Source organism: Mytilus californianus, unplaced genomic scaffold, assembly GCF_021869535.1.
Source record: "Mytilus californianus isolate M0D057914Y unplaced genomic scaffold, xbMytCali1.0.p SCAF_5, whole genome shotgun sequence".
Taxonomy (NCBI): domain Eukaryota; kingdom Metazoa; phylum Mollusca; class Bivalvia; order Mytilida; family Mytilidae; genus Mytilus; species Mytilus californianus.
This window is the reverse complement of record NW_026262701.1, coordinates 12,057,559-12,080,414: the sequence shown is the minus strand read 5'-3', so window position 1 is coordinate 12,080,414 and position 22,856 is coordinate 12,057,559. Positions and strand designations below refer to the sequence as shown.

Below are 22,856 nucleotides of genomic sequence, written 5' to 3'. Positions count from 1 at the left end.
CTGACATGAATCGGTAGGCACATCACCGTTATTTTTATTTTCAATTTTCACCGATTTCCGACCGTACGATTTTGTTAGACTTTTTTAATGTTAATGTGCTATAATAATCTCATATGATATTCAAAAAATCTTTTCTGTTGCAATTTGTTTAGATTGAATCTGTAGACAGACTAGACTATCAGTGATTTAGTTATAAAAGATACAATTATTTCTACCTTCACTAGAAAATTGTCAAAGATTGTCAGCAATTTTGTTGATAAAGATACCATTGGTATTGCCTTCATCAAAAAGTTGTCCGAGTACAGTGTAGTTAACAAGTGACTTTCTGTCCTGTGACTATATCTGTCCATTTACCCAGGTAGGCTTTGGTTTTTATAGTATTATCCAATCAAAATTTCAGTTGACCAGTATTTGCCAGTATTAACCATGTTTACTGTTATTTATTGCCAGCCTTGTCAATACTAGTAATGACTGCTTTTTTGCCAACCATGCTTCAGGTTGAAATTAAATTGATTGAAAACATTGATAGATGATTGCTAAAAAAGTATCTGACAGTTAATTTTTTGGGTCTATCTCAAGCCTTGTCAAATGAATAGGTTTCAAACTGCTATATAGTTTTTGTATAAAAAATAAGTAATATTTTCTTTTTATAGCTTGTGGAATTACTGTTGAAACATGGAGCTAATCCACTTCAACAGAACAGTACAGGGAAGTCTCCGGTTGACTTGGCTAGCTCTGTTGATATGGGCAAGTTACTGAGGAAGGAGATTATTACATCAAGTAGTGATAGTTCCAGTTTGGATGATATGCGATCACCTGCCTCACCTGAAAGTATTTCCTCGTTAAAAGAGGAGGATTTCAGGAACTCTGATAATGAAGAAAGAGGTATAAGATTTATACTTTTATGTTTAATGTAAGAACACAGAAAAAAAACATATTCAAGTAATTCCTTCATTTAAAAGATTGGATATGGGTAAAATGCTCATGAAACAATAAATATATCAAAACACATGTTTAGTTTAAACATATTTTATTTGCTAAATTAAAGAAAAATGGATGAGACACAAGTAAATCATACTTATTAAGTCTTCTCCATAATACAATATGAATAATTTAAATATCTGATAATATTACGAGCATGCATGTATAAAAGCAAGCAGTTTAATAGATATTATATGCATGTAAAGTAAACAGTTTATTGGATCTTGTACAAGCTATATATATTAAAAAAAAGGGAAGAAGCAAAGATTGAGAAGTAATATAATTCTGTGATGATGACTTAGGTGTTGAGTGTTGATGATGATGTTGACAATGAGGATGGTACGGGCCAGTATCAATAACACTTTATGAAGAATAGAAATAATATAAGACATGTCTGACATCATCAGATCTAGAGGCTTTATTAATAATCAAAGTGAGAAAGTTACATTATAAATTTGTTAATATATTTAATACCAGAAAGGAAAAGAAAATTATAAATATTTTACCTGACCTTTGGGTTTTTAATGTTTTAAAGGTTATTTGCGTAACTACTGTTGTGACACCTGCCTAGTGAAAATTTACAAGTTATCACAGTCTTGCACACGTTTATTACACTTTTGCCTATATAGAATTATTTCGAGAATTTGTGAAAAGGCCTTGCGGTCATTAAACTTTCGAGCACGATTTTCGTACTCAGACTCAGAAATCAACCAATCAAATTCCTGTATTTGGTGTTTCGAGCACAAATTTTGTACTCCGAGTACTGAGTAAAGTTTTATGACCGAGAGCCCAGATGTCTTAGATTTTAAAGATGAAAAATGATCAAAGTAGCCCTAGTAACATTTATGAAAGATTTTTTTTTCATTATTTTTCCATTAATGTTATAATAATATATGTTATATTATAATTATAAGTGAACATTCCTCACAATCATTTTTTTAAAGATTTTAAAAAATAAAGCAAAGACAAAATGGTAAGAATTTTGAATTATTTAAAAACATTGCTGAATTAGAGGAAACTATGTCAGTTATCTTATACATTTAATTGGAAACTATTCAAGGAATTTGAAGAAAAGTCAGTCAGGGGTACTACTTGTACAAGTAATGTTTATTTACTTGAAGAAGTAAATAAAATATACTTATATAAGTTAATTATAATGTTTGAATAATCTCCCCTTAATTTTCTCAAAAATTTACTTGTATAAGTAATTTTTTTTTACAATCCCACAAGTATTCTCAAGTTTTGAGATGTAATAACATGTCTTTAACAATTTTTCTCAGTTTAGCTCATAATTTTTGATTAGAGTCCAATGTTTCATCTCATTAATTCAAGAAAGAAACTGATTGCACAAAGATCTTAAGTATTTGCGCAAGGGCTTAAAAAATTGCCCCTTGGGGGCTTGTAAATGAGCAGTGTTCTGAAGATAACAGACAAATGAGATTTTCATTGTCCATGAAAGTACACTTAAATGATTAGTAAAGACATCTGCAAAGGACAGACAATTAAAAATTCTATTAGAGCAAAGAAGTCCTAAGAATTCAAGAAAAGAAGAAAGGATGACTTTTTTACTTGTATAAGTAAAAAATTCTGAATGTGTAAGGGACATAACTAAGCCCAAATTTGGTTTACCTATACAACATGTACAAGTAAATAAAATACACTTGTATATTTAAAGTATCCTACAAATTTACTTATATAAGTATATTGATATTTACTTCTTCAAGTAAATAAAAATTACTTGTACAAGTAGTACCCCTGACTGAAAGTGTAGCATAGAAATAAAGAAGCTACACTGTTTTATTTAATCTTTAATTGATTAGAGAATGTCAAATTTTGAAATGTTGAAAGAGTATTTTTAGGTTACATGGCAAAAAGAGAAGTTGTGAGCTTTTTCTGTCATTTCACTTTTTCCAAAATCTTCTCTGATATGACAGGACAAGTGGAATCAATTAGGTTCACAATTATCCTTATGGTATCTAGTTCAATATTTTATATGTAATTTTCATGCCAACCAACTAACATGGCTTCTTTTACTATAAATAGACCTAGAAAAGGTAAATCTGACAGACAACAAATTTTTTTTCTAAGATTATGGATCAAAATGATAGCAGACTTTATGGTCTTCATCACCAAAATCAAAAAAAAAAAAAAAGAAGCAGACACAAAAATCTGTTTTTTTTGGAAATTACAAATCCATCATAAAGATCACAACTCTTGACAGCTCAGCACTGATGGTGTACCGTCATTTTTTAAATGTCATTTCTGAATCTTTAGGTTTTATTACAGTTTTAGGATGTAAAGTTTGAAAGTGATAAATTAAATGTCCATCTATGTTAATCAACACTATTTCTTTAATCTTTATTTGAGAATCTCCTTCAGATAGTCTGTGTGAAGGGACTCTTGAGCTAATTTTTGTTTTATCTGAATGGAGTTCCAAAGGTCTTTTTTTCCTGCATTCTTATAGATTTCCAATTGGTGCAAACTTGATGTTGTATGTTTGTTTTTGAATACTATTATAAGTTATATGGTTCGCTACTGACCCCCTACGGATCCATAGAGGTTAGTAAAATCCATAGGGGGTGAGGCAGAAGGCCGAATCTATGGATTTTATTCACCCTCTATGGTCCGTAGGGGGTCAGTAGTGAACCCCATAACGAATTTATCACATGGGACTTTTTCTGCTGCGTTTTGTAGAAACATAAACAATGAAACACGACAACATTAATAGATGACGTCACCATTAACAGTAGACGTGACGTCATGAACCCCCTATGAAATTTACTAACCCCCTACGGATCCATAGGGGGTCACCACGTGACGGCGTTAAACCAATCACAACGTGAAAATTTACCTGCGGTGCGATAAAATTGAATTACTGCCCCTCCAACTTGGAAGTCAATTAATTAATATAAAATGATAACTGTGTGTACACTCATGATTTATGCAATACATGTGTGCACAAGAAATTTTAATGATAAACTAAAGGAAAAAGAAAATGTATAAATAATACAAAACTCCACCCTAAGAGGCAGTATAGTATTTAACACACATATTAACTTAATAAAAGGGTATTAGACACCCTCCAATAGTTCAGATTTTGAAGTCCCATTTATGTTTTTATGAAACAGCCATTATGTTTGTTTGTGAATATAATCATAATTTGAGTTTTCATAGTAACACTATTAAAAATAAAACTCTTATATCTGACAGATCTGATCACATCAAGGCTAGCTAAATCTGATGGCACTTTTGGTTTTGGAAGTTCACAGGGACCAAGCAGTCGCAGGATGTTAATTCCAAAGACACAGGAATCCCCAAGACTATTTTTAAAATTTCACAGAGAAACAGGGGATGAAGTAAGTGACAAACAAAAGGAAGTGACATCATACAGTGTTATTATGGGAATGAGTGACAAGAGATCTTTTTCTCCAGCTGATAGTAATGTGTCAAGTGTGGATAGTGACCTTTATGACCCTCATCTGGAGGCAAAAAGTAACAATACAAAAACATGTCAAGTTGAAAATGAAAGTGATATTTCATCAACAAATGTGCTAACAAAAAATAATGTGACGTCATCTGTGATTAACCCTAATATGGAATTTCAAAATTTTGAACGGCTTGATAATTTAGAACCAGACAGTCAAAGCATGGATTCCTCTAGGAAGTTTTTTACATCAGAGATGCCAAAAGAGGACTTGGAGTCATTTACTGCGCAAGGAAATATGAGTGATTCAGACGTTAAAAGTAATAGTGATAAATGGGATTACATTCCAAGTGTTGTTGATTCAACTCATACTCGATTAAAAGAAGATAAATTATACAGTCAAAATTCATCAAATCATAGAACGTTGTCTTCATCAATATCTCAGTCTGTTACAACTAATTCGGTGAATAGTTTAACTTCAGTTGTACCTTTTTCTTCAACAGAACGGACTAGTACAAGTAACAATTTACAATGTTTCTCAAATTTTCCTCGACGAAATAGTATTTCTAGTAATGTTGTCTCCTCAAATGTTGGACCTAGTAATGGGGCTTCTGGTGATAATAGCTCTGAATCATTAGTGACAACCAGTGGATTGAAGTGGGAATTGAGGTCTGCTTCTTCACCTCGTGTTGAAGACGATAGTAATTTATCTGGGAAGTCTGAAAGTGATAGGGTGTCGTCACCTGTACGGTTAGACAAAGACATAAGAAATTCACCAAGAAGTGATAAAGAGAAAGACAGTCGCTCTTGCTCACCAAAAGTTCCACCATTAAAAATTATTATTCCACAAAAAAGTTCATCCTCATCTTCTAGTGAATCAGAATCATTAAAAATTCATGTGTCAAAGGCAGCTTTGCCATATGTGTTAAATCCAGGGGAAACAACTCAAGTGTCGACTGCTGCTGGTGCCCCTGTGTCTTCACTTTTAGCACAGGAATCACTGCGACCATCCAGCCCAGCATCATCACGACCATCCTCAAGGGCAAGTAACACAGCCTCTGTATCAAAAGAAAATGAAAAAGTTATAAAAGAGGAAGAAGACAGACTGACAGATGATACACTTGGAAAAGTAGAAATGACAGAAGAGGAAAAGGAATCAGCAAAATGTAAGGAAGAGGAGAAAAAAGATGAAGCAAATCAAAAGTCTACACGGACCTTGAGGTCACATACAAAAGAAATACAGAAGCAACAGGAAAAACCAAAAGAGAAGGAGAAGGAAAAAGTTGACAAAGAAAAGGATAAAGAAAGAGAGAAAGAAAAACTCTGTAAGTATCTTATGTAGGTTTGATTTAACAAACCAATAAGCTATAGACATGATAGAAATGTATAAAAAAGTGTTGGTTTGGTGGATCAACAAGATTCTACACATTCATTAACATACATTCTGTTGTTCTTAGCGCCAAAGTAAGGGCAACACCTTTATTTATAGAGCTACACAACAAACAAAATGTAAAGGTTTTAGTGTATACTAAAATATTTATCTGATTTGGAATTTGGTTTAATATCATGATTATCAGTCCCCATGAACAGACAGAATTTATGACAACCTTTTTAGCAGTATTTTTTAAAGAGCACACATGACGTCAATGCTGTTAAAGAAAAAACTAATTAGCACATGAGGCAGTGTTCCCTCCAAGGCCATTAACCAACATGGCACAACGATGCTTAACTATCTAAATAGATTTAATAGTAGAATGTTTTCTGCACAAATAGTAGCATGAGTAGAGTGCATACATGTACATACTTGTAGAGTTGATTATATAAAATATCAGACAATTGTTATCATGGTTATTATGGAAGAAATAGACATTTCATCTGCTTGTTGTTGTTTTTTGCTAAACTGCAATATTACATGTCTGTCACTATAACCGTCATAAAAATTCGTTGTTAATAACACTTTCAAAATAAGTCAGTGTAAATGTTCTCAATAAATGATGAAGGGTCAACTAACAAATTTATGTAAGTCTGGTTTATATATATTACAATGAAAAATGTACTTGTTACTGATCATGAGGATTCATTGATTTTCGCGGGTTCCAATTTTCATGGATTGAGGAAGTATGTATTTGTGTATATTTGATTGTGTAGATTTGCCCAACTCTACATACAAGGATACAAGGATACAAGCTTAAGTCTACAATAAGTAAATTGATACTTCTTAAAACATTTAAATTCATGCATGATAATCAAAATTGACAACAACACTTCAACTGGTCTGCAATTTGATTATTATTTAAGTGTTGCATTCACTTGCATTATTTGACAACTTGGCATACCAAGCCAAGGTATCCACTTCATGAACTCTACCGAAAGAATTCACACAGGCGTTGGTTCACCAGATGGAGTTTAATTTAAATTCATGGTTTATTATACCCGAAAATCCACAAAAGTTGGTACCCATCAAATAATATTAATGAATCCACAGTATATTAGACTTTCATCTCCATGATCATTTGTTTTCTTTATTTGGTTTTGATCCCGCATTGTTTCATGAGATTTCCTCAGAGACTACTAATTTTTTCTTAAATACAATGTACATGTATTTTTGCTTTCACTAGTCAATTCTTTATATATCATGTATATAATTAATATCCAAGGAACCTTGTCAGCATTGGGCATGTCTTCTTAAAAATTTGTGTTATACAAAATTCCTCAAAGAAACAGCCCTCAACTTCAGCATGTAACCATGGTAACTGTCATGACTGTTAAAATATGTATTATTTCTGTAAACATGGTAAAAACAACCAAACTAACATGTGTGTAATGGTGAAGATTTCAATGGTGTACTCACACTGAAACAACAAATAGCTAAATCATGGACTGAGAAATGGCAAATTTGGCAGCACTTATTATTATTATTATATCATGTATATATTGTTATTACAGCTTATATCATCTTAAGGCCAAACAATTCAGGAGAGATATATTGCTGATTTTACCTTTATTTGACACAATCAATTTTCATATGCATTATTGAAATATATACCTCTATGACTCACTTTTTGAGGTATTACTGCTTGATTTTAGCCTGTTTGATGTAAAAACACAAATTTTCCTATATGAATGCCTAGTTGAAAAAATAGCAAAACTCTCATATATGACATGTATGAAAAGAGATATTTTCACCGGTTTTTGTAAACTGTTCCGTTGTGCATTACCTTTCAATGTTGTTTCCAAGTTGAAGGTCAAATAAGATAAAATTGTTGTGAAATTATTCATTTATAGGCTACAGAAAACCACACAGCTTGCTTGCCATTACAAGTGCATGCCAAAAAAATAAACCGCAATTATGACAAAACATTCTCAAAGCAGTACACTATTGAATCAAAAAGAAATTAAATGGGGGTTCACATCATTGTGTAAGCATTTCCACCATATACCATAACATTATACAAATCTCTGACATTTGTTGAATGTTTATGGCAAAAAGGTAGCCAGGTGTTTAGTTAAATCAAGCTTTACATGTATGTTACACAGTAGATTTTACATACATTGTACATGTACTTCCATAAGCAGCATATCTGTATTCCTTTGAGACTGCATTCAAATTCATGCAACTGATTTGATGACGTCTTGTATATTTTCCTAAGTAATTTAGATGGATCTATATTTTTAACAAAGGCGCCTCAAAAAAAGCATTAAGCTTGGCATGTTATTATCTGCCCTTGTTATTGTATTGTTTACCCTTATTAAAGACAAAATATGATGACTTCTGTATTTTTTCTGTCTAAATCTATAGAAAACATTCACTATACATTTTGCTATAAAGATAAGAAGATGTGTTATGATTGCCTATGAGACAATTATCCACCAGGGTCCAAATGACGTAGATGTTAGCAGCTATAGGTCACCATATGGATATGGTCTTTAAAAATGAGAAAGCTACATGTATAAAAGGAAATCACATGACAAAATGTAAACCATTGGAAAGAGAAACCATCTGACCGAGTTAAAACCTGTGTATTCTTATTTCATAAATATACACAAAATATAGATTAAAGAGTAGTAAAGAATAAGATCCCAAGAACATGAAGAACAAGCATTACAAGTTTTATAATAAAAAATAATACAATGTATATATATATAAAATGTAGGATTTCTAGTAGTACAACATGTACAATGTAATATGTCAGTCAGATTTTGAGGCTTCAATCAGCTTTTTTATTCATAGGTATTGTACATGTATGTAATAATAACCTTATAGAGGGGAGCACATTTTGATGGTGATCCTCTTCACACAAAAATGGAATGATTGACAAATAGGAATTATATCAATACTGTAAATTCAGAAACTATTGTGAGGTTTTTATTAATGCGAGTCATGTGACTTATAGAGTATCACAATAATATATGATACATATATCTGTATGCAGATTTTCATGAAATTGCAATAATTAATCTCTCATTTTTGTCCATTCTTCAAACATCGCAATAATAAATGCACACAATCATGACAATAATTTCTGAATTGACAGTAAATTAATATGCTGTTCATTTTCTTCATTTTTATACGACCGCAAAAAAATTTTTGTGGTCGTATATTGGTATGACGTTGGCGTCGTCGTCGTCCGGCGTCGTCGTCGTCCGGCGTCGTCGTCGTCGTCCGGCGTCGTCTGGCGTCGTCCGAAGACACATTGGTTTTCGCACTCTAACTTTAGTTTAAGTGAATGGATCTTTATGAAATTTTACCACAAGGTTCAATACCACAAAAGGAAGGTTGGGATTGATTTTGGGGGTTATGGTAATAACAGTAAAGGAATTAGGGGCCAAAAAGGGGCCAAAAATAAGCATTTTTGTAACTTCCTGACATAACTTGTGTGTTAGTGTATGGATCTCTCTGACATTGTACCACAAGGTTCCATATCACTAAAGGAATGCTGGGATTGATTTTGGGGATAATTGCCTCCAAATTTTAGGAATTAGGGGCCAAAAAAGGGGCAAAAAACAAGCATTTTTCTAGTTTCATGACAATAACTTGTGTGTAAGTGTATGGATCTTTCTGAAATTGTACAAAAGGTTCCATATCACAAAGGGAAAGCTGGGTTTGAGTTTGGGGGTAATTGCCCTAAACGTATAGGAATTTGGGGCCAAAAAGGGGCCAAAAAACACATTTTTTTCTAGTTTCCAGACAATAACTTGTGTTCAAGTGTATGGATCTCTCTGAAATTGTACTGCAAGGTACCATACCACAAAGGGAAGGCTGGGATTGAGTTTGGGGGTGATGAATCATAATGGGGGTTCAAAAAATTTTGGGGGGGGATTTATTTTTTTTTTCCTTTTTTTTCTTTTTTTCCTTTTTTGTTTCTTTTAAAATTTTCCATTTTAAGTTGGTTATTTCTGATTTATATTTAAAATCAAATAATAATGATATGGTAGGAGATACACACCAAACAGGATGTGTAAATTATTATATAATAAGTATTGTGCAATAGCAAGAAATTTTCAATTGCACAGTATTGCACAATAGCAAGAAATCTTCAATTGCACAGTATTGCGCAATAGCAAGAAATCTTCAATTGCACAGTATTGCGCAATAGCAAGAAATATCCAATAGCACAATATTGCGCAATAGCAAGAAATTGTCAATTGTACAGTATTGCGCAATAGCAAGAAATATATAATAGCACAGGATTGTGCAAAAGAAGATACTTCCTATAAATTGCTTATTTCTTGACCAATTTCAATGGGGTTTTATTCTTGATTTCATGGGGTTCTTTAATATGCTGAATCTAACCGTGTATTTAGTTTTTGGATTTTGGGCCCCGTTTTTAAATTGGTCCACATTGAGGTCCAAAGGGTCCAAAATTAAACTTTTTTGTTTGATTTCATCAAAAATTGAATTATTGGGGTTCTTTGATATGCCGAATCTAACTGTGTATTTAGATTCTTAAATTTTGGTTCCGTTTTCAAATTGGTCTACATTAAGGTCCAAAGGGTCCAAAATTAAACTTAGTTTGATTTTAACAAAAATTGAATTCTTAGGGTTCTTTGATATGCTGAATCTAAACATGTATTTAGATTTTTGATTATGGGCCCAGTTTTCAAGTTGGTCCAAATCGGGGTCCAAAATTAAACTTTGTTTGATTTCAACAAAAATTGAATATATGGGGTTCTTTGATATGCTGAATCTAACCATGTATTTAGATTTTTTATTTTTGGGCCCCGTTATAAACTTTGTCCACATTGAGGTCAAAAGGGTCCAAAATTAAACTTTGTTTGATTTCATCAAAAATTGAATTATTGGGTTTCTTTGATATGCTGAATCTAACTGTGTATTTAGATTCTTAATTTTTGGTTCCGTTTTCAAATTGGTCTACATTAAGGTCCAAAAGGTCCAAAATTAAACTTAGTTTGATTTTAACAAAAATTGAATTCTTAGGGTTCTTTGATATGCTGAATCTAAACATGTATTTAGATTTTTGATTATGGGCCCAGTTTTCAAGTTGGTCCAAATCGGGGTCCAAAATTAAACTTTGTTTGATTTCAACAAAAATTGAATATATGGGGTTCTTTGATATGCTGAATCTAACCATGTATTTAGATTTTTGATTTTTGGGCCCCGTTATCAACTTTGTCCACATTGAGGTCAAAAGGGTCCAAAATTAAACTTTGTTTGATTTCATCAAAAATTGAATTCTTGGGGTTCTTTGATATGCTGAATCTAACCATGTATTTAGATTTTGGATATTGGACCATAATAGGTGAATGTCCAATTTAAAATTTTTAAGTTCTTAGACCACATTCAATCTGTGTTAGAAACCTATGCTGTGTCAAATATTTAATCACAATCCAAATCCAAAGCTGTATCAAGCTTGAATGTTGTGTCCATACTTCCCCCAACTGTTCAGGGTTCGACCTCTGCGGTCGTATCAAGCTGCGCCCTGCGGAGCATTTTATTGTTGTTACTGTAAAGTTCTTTAAGTTGGTTTTTGGGAGTTCAATACAGGTCAGATAAGTGTATAAAAAGGGCAAGATATTAAATGATTAGAGAATTCATGCTGCCAGACAAGCCTAACATACAGTGAACGTTTCAGCAGTTGATTTGTTACTGCTCTTACTTGCCAGGCAGGCAAACAGTACTATCCAAATTATCCTTCAATCAGTTATTCTTAAACAGTAAAAAAATAAGGAGGCTTGTTTGTAGAATCTATTATCAATATAAAAATAAGAAGATGTGGTAAGATTGCCATTGAGACAACTCTCCACCAGACACCAAATGACTTAGAAGTTAACATTTATGGGTCATTGTACATGTATGGCCTTCAACAAAGTGCAACCCACATACTGGATAGTATTTATAGCTATAAAAAGCCCTGAAATGGCCAATCAACATGGCTAAAATTAGAACATAGGGGTAAACATGGTAAAATGAAAGTTTTGTCTATTATTTTGAAAACTGCATACATGTACATGGAGAAAATATGACAGCCAGAAATATTCAGCATGTTTAGAATGTTGATATCTACCTACTGTCTATTTGGGTTTAATCAACAATCTTTCATGTTTTACACACATACATTCTATAATCTTAAAATTTGCTTTCTTTCAGCAATTATAAATTCAGATCAGTCCATGAGAGACGATGTATCAGTTTCATCAAAGACGGCAAAAGGTGATGAGGATGATACACAGTCTTCAGTGCAGCTGCGGAAACGTAATTTGCGACCGAAAATTGAACCAACAGAACCTCCTGTTCCAACTTTACCTCCAGTTACTTATGAAAAACCACCTAATCCATATGAAACATACCTGGCTATCAGAAGACAGGTAAATATTGGGGTCATGCCTGAAAAACTACCTGATACATGTGAAACATATCTGGCTATCAGAAGACGTAAAAATTAGGGTCATGCATAAAAAAAACACCTAATCCATATGAAACATACCTGGCTATCAGAAGACAGGTAAATATTAAGGTCATGCCCGAAAAACCACCTAATCCATATGAAACATACTTGGCTATATCCTGCATATCAGGCACATTCCTTTTAACAAGGTTGTACCAGTAGTCATGTTTGGAAGAAAATTCCTACACTACACATGCACTATAGCCTACAGATTTAAGATACATCTTTCATCGTCAGTTGCTTTTATCAAAATTAAGCTTGGTTGAATTTTTGTTGTACTTGAGGTTTTAGTTTGCATCGACCAATTGCAGCAATGTAAACTTATCAAAGGAATTCACAGTTAATATCACTGAAAGTTCCAGGTTGCAGCAATTCTGTTAATCTCTGTGCCCCTGCTCTGAGAGGAAGGGGAGTATTCTGATTTACGTACATGTGTGTATCTCCATCCAACCGATGAAACTTTTATTACACTTTTCTCTGGAACTGCAAGGCAGAGCTTCCTGAAATTAAGTAGTAAGCTTCATATGAGCATGTTGTGTGACACTTTCACATTCATATAAATAATCAACTTCCTGTCTTCTGAATACTTGTATATTCTTACAGATTATTAAGTACAATTCGGGGTTTTCCAAAATTGGGAATCAACCTTCATGTGAGCATGCTTTTATACATCCATCACTCATCAACTTCCTATTTACATAATACTTATAGCATAGGTATCAGTAGTGAGCAATAGCTCACAGTTCAACTTGTTCTTTGCAGACTTACATTAAGTGCCAATCTGCCTAAGAATCAGGCAGTGGTGAAAATATGACAAACAAAAACCCACTCAAGTTTACATTGTTTTTTGTTCAAAATGTATTATGGTGCGCAAATATAGCTTTCGTTTCCTTTTCCTGTTCTGGTAATTCAAGATATAATTTGGTTGAAATGCATTAGAAATTAACAATTAAGGGGAGCTGACTCCGTAATTTGCTATCATTCTAACCAAAATTTATCTAAAGATTTCTCAAATTACCAGACACACAGAAACAAAAGACCTACCATTTCTAACTCAGGATGAGGGTAACTTCAAAATAGGATGGTTAGGTCGGTGGGTTTTTTTCGGCCATGTTTTGAATTTTTACAAAATTGCCTGATTCTTACAAAGACTTACATAAATGTATAAAACAACCATTCTGACTTTATCATTATGATTGTGTATTATTATTTCTTACAGAAGATTATATTTCAACAGAAGAGTTTATCAGTTGTACAACCAAAGCCACCACAAGGTTTTAAAGATTATCTTTTAGTGAACTGTAGTTACGTTCTTCAGGGGAATTCAGCCAGTACTCTTTCTGTACCAATGGTGGGTATATCTTATTACCAAAAGTTCCAAACATCTATTTAATAGTTTCAGGATGTTTTAAAATGAATGAATGAATGAATGAATGAATGAATATTCTCATAAAACAAAATGTTACAGAGACCATATACATATTAATATACAAATATGTAGTGCATGTGTGAATTAAATTTATGTACAACAAACACTAGTCATTCTAACCTGGAGAAATGACCTTCTCCTGGACGTTCTTAATAAATTTACACAGTTTAATACGGTTACAGTGTTTGAAGAAAATAGTTGTTCAAACTTATAAATGTTTTCTTTTTCATGACAAAATTGGGGAAGCAGATTTTTTCTAGCACAATTATAGATCTAAATTGTAATACATTTTGAATTGTAATTTGTACATGTGTTATATTAACTATGTAACATTTCTAACAAACTTAAGACTGTTATCAAGATCATGAGTAAATTTAATTCTCTTACATTTAAATCAGTGTAAGCAGTGAAGATATTTATATTTTTGATAGCCACTTTGTTGTTTTAGATTTTCTCATACAATTTATCTTAACACAAACAATGATCTGACCCCTCTATTTTGTTGACTAAATAACAAAATCGGAAAAGAATAAATAAAAATTTGAAAGTATATTGTATTGATTAAATGAGGATTTTGTTTTTAATCAGACTTTTTTACATATTTTCAGCTTTCACCTCCTAATTCTGTTACTGAGAAGATGCGTGATTTATTTATAGAACAAGAAAAGGCACGCTACAAACTTAGGTTGCAGCATCTGACAGAAAGGGTTTGTATTTAGAAAGTGCACAATAGATTGATAATATAGACATAATTGTAGGGTGTACACGGAAAGGAAACACCTGACCTTGACCTCATTAGGCTGATTTTCATGGTTAATTGATCATGTGAGGCCATAGTGATTTTACACTTTTGGTTATAACAAGTAAAAGGTTAACTATATTCTGACTAGAGATTCATTTTGAGTGTTTCATGTCTTAACAAGTCATCTGACCTTGACCCCATTTTCTGATTTTATGTTTTCCTGATACAAAGTAATCAAGGAAGGCATTTTAGTAAATCCACTTTTGTCTACTTTTTAAAAATATTTTGAATGAGAAATATAACAAAGTTACAGTAAGCACATTCATAGAAATTACAAGCCTGTTTCAATGATTGAATCTGCTGTGACCTCCTTGGACTTTAGAAATGGTGTAAATCTATATTAACTGATGAGGAATAAAAAGACTGTTTTTGATTAGATAATTTTGCCTTGTTTGAAATAAATGGGATGTAAAACTGTATGCAAAGATGTTTGAGGTTAGAGAATTATTAACAAAATGATGATTGAACTAAATCAAATTTTGCTCAGTTTTGCATGTAAGATGTTCTGTTTAATGTCCAAACTTAAACAGTTTTCCAGCTAGATGTTTTTTTTTAGGTTGTGAAATATTTGCACACATGATTAAAGTATGCATATTGTCATGGTTATGATTTTCTTGTAATTCAAATATATTAATGCAAATGGACTTAGATGTGACTTAGTTATTTTTTGTTGGAGACAAACATTGATGTTGTTTTTTAAAGCAATTGCTTTTATGCCATCGCGTATGGCCATCTTTGTGATGCAAATCAGAGACTCCGCCCAGATCAAGCCATAGTATTTTGTTAAACAGGCTCCTGGTCTGTCATTCTGAAACACCTATATATGTTTTCTAATATAATACATAGCTTGAAACTTTTGAAAAACATTAGTGGATTTAAGAGGTTTCAGCATATGTTCTTGTAGATGTATTTTTGTATTTAGGGGACAACCGTTTGACTATAAAAAAAACATAGAAGTCCGAGTGAAAAAAAGTGCATTTTTATACCTGCGATTCCGTTCTCTGTTCGTACGATGTTTCAACAAAATATGGAATCATTTCTGTTGTTGATTTAGTATTGAAAATTTTACTGAAAGTTATCTCTTATTAAATACGGTTTTATATGTTTAATTGGTGTTTCTCTAAGAAAGAGGCCAGGTGCTCTTGTTCATTCATTAAATTATCGTTCATTCATAAATTTATCGTAAAATCAAAATCACTTCACAGGTTATATGTAGTGTCAAATGATTACCTGTAATCTAAAAATAGACAAACTTAACTGACCTATTTTGTTGATTTGTTTGCGCAAATAATTTAGCAGAACGAAACCCTTGTTAAAAACACATAACAATAAGTTCGTTTTCCTTTTTTGTCATAACTCCGTAAGATTTATCGATCACCTTACTAATGAAATGGACTCGTCAAAACGTGATAGATGCCAAGTCCAGATGAAGAGATATTTACAATTTGGAATTTTCTAGTTTCATAGATTGAAAAAAAGTACGTCCTTTTGGATATCATAATCAAAACTGGGTATGCATGACAAATGATGAAACCATAATCCTCGTCTTTCCAGTGGACGAGTCTACACGTGTGTTGACACTCGACGGTCCACAGTGTTTGCAATTTTATTTCACATGTTTTCGAAATATTGAAGATCATTTTTGGCAATGTTTCCTGAAAATTGATAAATATCAAAGCAACGAAGAGCTGTTTGTTCTTGTTTGTATAATGACGATTTAATGTCATGTTTGTCAGTGATGACCCCCCTTTTCGGGATTGCATGAGAATTATAGTTATCTCGTACCGCATGAGGATGACACATATCAACTGAGCAATAATGTTTGGGACTTAGTTTTAAGAAATGAAGAGAAAGTAACATTATGAAAATATTTTTAGTAAGCTGAAATATATATTTATTTTTTACATATTTATGTCTTGTAAGATATTTTATTTCTTTCCCGTTTTTCAACATTTGCGTCTGGAAAGTTGAAATGTTTTTATTGAATGGTTAAATTTAAATTAATTATGATAATTGTTAAAATTAAATCAATAAAGGAAATTATTACCCAGTTACAAACACTACCAGGGGATAATTTCTTTTTGAGTTATATGTTTCAGCACATGTAAATTTGACCCCAACTTTAGCCTGGTAAACGTGTTGTCTCCTTGTTAAATATAAAACATATCAAAAATGACTTTCTGCTAAAGTCTTTTATTGATATAAAGTTTAAACCTTCTTACTTCTCACTAGACAACACTCCTGTCAGGTTTAATTCATATATATATGTGGATGAAAAATAAAAGTCCCCAAAACATTAACATGGCAGCAATTGCTTTTACAGCCTTTAAGGCTTTGATTCTTTTTTGATACTAAGTTTTCTGATAAGGTTGATTTGTTTTTTATTAAAATAAGCTCATATGACAATAACTGCTACATATGCTTAATATATGTTTTTAAATGCAGTGAAACTTGACATGACCTTTGAGAGGAGAAAAATCACTGTACAACATGTTGATTTTATATTTTAGGAGAAACTAAGGTTGGCCTTAGAACAAGAGAAGATTAGAGAACATGGTCGTGCAGCACGAGCATCTAGTAATCAAAATTTACCACTTAGTGTATGTACATTGATGAAATACGATGACACTTGTAACATCAATGACTTCGATCAGGTTTGTTTAGAAAAATATATTGAATGTTAAATGTTTGTACCATAAATAGTTACATATGACTAATGAAGATGTGGGTATACATCAATGAGACAAAAAATAGTTACATATGACTAATGAAGATGTGGGTATACCTCAATGAGACAGAAATAGTTACATTTGACTAATGAAGATGTGGGTATACCTCAATGAGACAGAAATAGTTACATTTGACTAATGAAGATGTGGGTATACCTCAATGAGACAGAAATAGTTACATTTGACTAATGAAGATGTGGGTATAGCTCAATGAGACAAAAAAAGTTACATATGACCAGGCATGGGGCGAATTACATTGCAATGTAATGCATTATATTACAATTACTTTGACCAAACCATGCATTATATTACAATTACAATTACATGAATTTATCAAAGTAATGCATTATATTACAATTACTTTTGAAAAGTAATGCCTTGAATTACACATTACATTTGAAAATGTTATTAAGTGAATAGAAAAACTAAACATTTTGAAAAACAACTAGAAGTCACAAAAGATTCTAGCATATGCAGTAAATGTTCCATGAATTGAATATAAGTATACATGTAAAAAATCTATTTAATTCGACTTTTACAATTTTAATTATTTTAACTTAATGTTGACTTTACTTTTAAAAATATACTTTTTGTTGTTTTTTTAATTTTAAAAGAAATATTTAATTACTGCGAATTACTTCCCTAATTATAAAATAAACATAGACCTTAATTAATGAACAATTGTCTAAATGGTGAAAATATTGATTGTAAAACAAACTAATTAGTGTTTTATAACAAAGTTTAATTATCTTTTATTTAAACAAGACAAGATATTCTTTGATCTTATGACAACAATACAGTTATGCTTTTCAAATATCAATCTTTTTATGCAGGAAAATGTATGAAATAAGATGAAATAAAGAATATATTCTAATGATTAACATATTCTTAGTTAATCAAGAAATCTAAAATTTGGTTTAGTTAAAACTCCAACAATATGTTGTAGTATGTGAAAAAAGTAATGACATGTAATGCCATGTAATGCATGAAATTACACAACTTTTTGCTAAAGTAATGCATTATATTACAATTACATGTAATGCACAAATTGCTGCATTACACATTACATGCAATTACTTGGAAAAATGTAATTACAATTACAAATTTGCATTACCCCATGCCTGCATATGACTAATGAAGATGTGGGTATACCTCAATGAGACAAAAATGCAACCATAATCAATGTGAGGTCAAAATTAGAGGATTGACCCGTAGTTGTTTACATCCTTTTCCTATTTCTCTTTGGTAGATTGATGTCTCAATCATACCATATCTCCTTATTTTATATATTACATGATATTTATTTTTCACACATGTATATTGATAGGCCACAAAAGAATGTTTTACAGTCAATAGTTTATAGGGATTTCTGCCTATTGCTAAATTGATAACTTGTCCTTGTGCTGATATTTTTCTGAATTACATTACTGTTTGGTTTTCAAGAAAGTGTTGCTTGCTGTTACTGGTACTCAATTTAGAATGTAACATGATATGGTAGGCAACCAGTAGAAAATAATATTTCATTTGCTTTATACATATACTATGTAATTTTTTGACATAAAAGTAACACACACTGCACTATTTACTCACAAAAATGTAACTTTATTACAGTCTGATGAAAAGGAAAAGACATCACGCTCAAGATATAATGGCAGACAGTTTTTGTCATGGATTAAAGATGTCGAGGACAAATTCGAAAAAATTAAGGTAAAGTCAAAAACTGATTCCATGTTAATATATTTTAAGTGATTCTGTGTTTAAATGATAATATATTATATCCCCACTCTAAAAGTGGGGGCTATATTGCAATCACATTATCTGTCTGTCCTTTGTCCAACAAATATTTTTCGTCACACTTTCCTCAGAAACTTATTTTGTCAGCAGCTTAACAGTGATTAGTTGTAACATGTGTGCGCTTTTCAGATCTGACACCTTCTTTCTGTTTTACAATAAAAAGTGACTGAAATACACACCACATGGTGCTGTTGCAAACTTTCATATCATTTGAAAATGGGTAACCTTATTGATGCAAGTGCTACTAATGAAATTTGGTATAAAACAAAAGGTAAAACTTTCAAAACTATATCAATACTATTTCATCAAAGACAAGATGATGAATAGATAATATTATATGACTCTTTCAGTATTACACCGGTATTAACCAGAGACATTAGCAATTTCCAAAGACCTCTGTTCACTGGATTACATTGGTTTAGGGTTGATGCGGTGTGTGTGATATATATTGAAAGCCATATTATATTCACTATATCATACACCTAAAATAGATGATTTCATGTGACTTGAAAGACCAGGGGTTTTACAAAGCCTTTGCAATCTTGTCTGATATCGATATCATCATGTATGGCTGATACAGAACGATTGCCATTGATTGTATTACCTATTAAATCTATGTGTATTTCCTACTAGTATCTTGTATCTAATGAATTAAGTTACATCTACTATAAAAATAGATTGTCATTTTCATGAGTTTTAAGCAATAGGAAAGCAGGCTGAATGACTCTTCAAAGCAAGTAATGCTTTGTTCCTCCTTGGAAATGTGCATTGTCATTTTCAATCATATGGTACGAAAACTTTCAGTTCACCAAAAAACTTTATAAACGATAATAATGGAACAAAAAAGTACCAGTAAATTAAATGAAAAATGTATTTCTCTAATTTTTTCACTATTTTCACAATTCCCAACCGATTGTGAAAAAAGTGTTCTCCTCCCTAGTGAAATATCTGTTCTCGGCAAATGATTGGTTGAAATTTAATTACGACGTCAAATTTACTTGGTTTCTTCTGAATTTCCTATTGTGATGTCATGAAAAAAGGTGACCATGCCTGATGACATCACATATAAAGAACACAACTCTCTGCAAATCTTTGAAAAGGATGGATAAAAATCATAAGAGAAACAGTTTCCACCACTATAACTTGTGTATTATGATATTTTTCAACTCTCAACAGTTAAATTTTAATTATTTAAAAAGCTCACCAAGCCTCATACTTTAAATATTAAAATTTAACTGTCTCGAGTGGAGAAATAACGTTACAAACTTGTTGCAGTGGTGGAATCTTGTATGTATTACCTATAAAAGTATTTACCAAGCAATGAAAATTATGATGGTTTATCAAAACATGTAGGTACATGTATAAATTTTAGCATTATGGTATGATAATATATTAGCATCTACATGAAGAATTATAACAGCTGTGTACCTTTGTATTTAATTCTAAAACGTGATTCAGTGCATTTATTGTCATCAAGTTGTGCTTTGGAATGAGTTATTCAGGAATTTTGCTTTTTATACGACCGCAAAAAAATTTTGCGGTCGTATATTGGTATGACGTTGGCGTCGTCGTCGTCGTCCGATGACACATTGGTTTTCGCACTCTAACTTTAGTTTAAGGGAATGGATCTCTATGAAATTTTACCATACGGTTCAATACCACAAAAGGAAGGTTGGGATTGATTTTAGGGGTTATGGTACCAACAGTTAAGGAATTAGGGGCCAAAAAGGGGCCAAAAATAAGCATTTTTGTAACTTCTAGACATAACTTGTGTGTTAGTGTATGGATCTCTCTGAAATTGTACCACAAGGTTCCATATCACACAGGGAATACTGGGATTGATTTTGGGGGTAATTGCCTCAAAATATTAGGAATTAGGGGCCAAAAAAGGGGCAAAAAACAAGCATTTTTCTAGTTTCATGACAATAACTTGTTTGTAAGTGTATGGATCTTTCTGAAATTGTACTACAAGGTTCCATATCACAAAGGGAAAGCTGGAATTGAGTTTGCGGGTAATTGCCCTAAACGTTTAGGAATAAGGGGCCAAAAATAAGCATTTTTCTAGTTTCCAGACAATAACTTGTGTTCAAGTGTATGGATCTCTCTGAAATTGTACCACAAGGTTCCATATCACACAGGGAATGCTGGGATTGATTTTGGGGGTAATTGCCTCAAAATATTAGGAATTAGGGGCCAAAAAAGGGGCAAAAAACAAGCATTTTTCTAGTTTCATGATAATAACTTGTGTGTAAGTGTATGGATCTTTCTGAAATTGTACTACAAGGTTCCATATCACAAAGGGAAAGCTGGAATTGAGTTTGGGGGTAATTGCCCAAAACGTTTATGAATAAGAGGCCAAAAAGGGGCCAAAAATAAGCATTTTTTCTAGTTTCCAGACAGTAACTTGTGTTCAAGTGTATGGATCTCTCTGAAATTGTACTGCAAGGTACCATACCATAAAGGGAAGGCTGGGATTGAGTTTGGGGGTGATGAATCATAAGGGGGTTCAAAAAATTTGGGGGGGGAGGGATTTTTTTTCTTTCTTTTTTTCCTTTTTTTTTCCTTTTAAAATTTTCCATTTTAAGTTGGTTATTTCTGTTTTATATTTAAAAGCAAATAATAATGATATGGTAGGAGATACACACCAAACAGGATGTGTAAATTATTATATAATAAGTATTGTGCAATAGCAAGAAATTTTCAATTGCACAGTATTGCACAATAGCCAGAAATCTTCAATTTGCACAGTATTGCGCAATAGCAAGACATCTTCAATTGCACAGTATTGTGCAATAGCAAGAAATATCCAATAGCACAATATTGCGCAATAGCAAGAAATTGTCAATTGTACAGTATTGCGCAATAGCAAGAAATATTCAATTGCACAATATTGTGCAAAAGAAGATACTTCTTATAAATTGCTTATTTCTTGACCAATTTCAATGGGGTTTTATTCTTGAATTCTTGGGGTTCTTTAATATGCTGATTCTAACCGTGTATTAAGTTTTTGGATTTTGGGCCCCTTTTTAAATTGGTCCACATTGAGGTCCAAAGGGTCCAAATTAAACTTAGTTTGAATCCATCAAAAATTGAATTATTGGGGTTCTTTGATATGCTGAATCTAACCGTGTATTTAGATTCTTAATTTTAGGTTCCGTTTTCAAATTGGTCTACATTAAGGTCCAAAGGGTCCAAAATTAAACTTAGTTTGATTTTAACAAAAATTGAATTCTTAGGGTTCTTTGATATGCTGAATCTAAACATGTATTTAGATTTTTGATTATGGGCCTAGTTTTCAAGTTGGTCCAACTCGGGGTCCAAAATTAAACTTTGTTTGATTTCAACAAAAATTGAATATATGGGGTTCTTTGATATGCTGAATCTAACCATGTATTTAGATTTTTGATTTTTGGGCCCCATTTTCAACTTTGTCCACATTGAGGTCAAAAGGGTCCAAAATTAAACTTTGTTTGATTTCATTAAAAATTGAATTCTTGGGGTTCTTTGATATGCTGAATCTAACCATTTAGATTTTGGATATTGGACCATAATAGATGAATGTCCAATTTAAAATTTTTTAATTCTTAGACCACATTCATTCTGTGTCAGAAACCTATGCTGTGTCAAATATTTAATCACAATCCAAATTCAAAGCTTGAATGTTGTGTCCATACTTGCCCCAACTGTTCAGGGTTCGACCTCTGCGGTCGTATCAAGCTGCGCCCTGCGGAGCATTTTATTATGGAGTGTGATGGTAGCCCAACATGTCACAATAAAATATAATTATTAC

The 22,856-nt window shown here is 32.1% G+C and overlaps 1 protein-coding gene and 1 long non-coding RNA gene across 2 annotated transcripts in view; one reads left to right on the top strand and one right to left on the bottom strand.

Moving 5' to 3' along the window:
• LOC127702905 (ankyrin repeat domain-containing protein 12-like) overlaps window positions 1–22,856 on the top strand; it is a 51,896-nt gene that overhangs the window by 24,657 nt on the left and 4,383 nt on the right. Inside the window, exons 7-13 of the mRNA XM_052207208.1 lie at window positions 654–885; window positions 4,192–5,730; window positions 12,015–12,232; window positions 13,532–13,663; window positions 14,350–14,448; window positions 17,054–17,197; window positions 18,884–18,979. Coding sequence (XP_052063168.1) covers window positions 654–885; window positions 4,192–5,730; window positions 12,015–12,232; window positions 13,532–13,663; window positions 14,350–14,448; window positions 17,054–17,197; window positions 18,884–18,979 — 2,460 coding nt within the window. The remainder of the gene's footprint in view (window positions 1–653; window positions 886–4,191; window positions 5,731–12,014; window positions 12,233–13,531; window positions 13,664–14,349; window positions 14,449–17,053; window positions 17,198–18,883; window positions 18,980–22,856) is intronic.
• On the bottom strand, window positions 9,726–22,819 carry LOC127702906 (uncharacterized). The gene is made up of 2 exons (XR_007982567.1): window positions 22,766–22,819; window positions 9,726–11,321 (listed from the first exon to the last, which is right to left on the bottom strand). It is a non-coding gene; the product is annotated as an uncharacterized LOC127702906 (long non-coding RNA).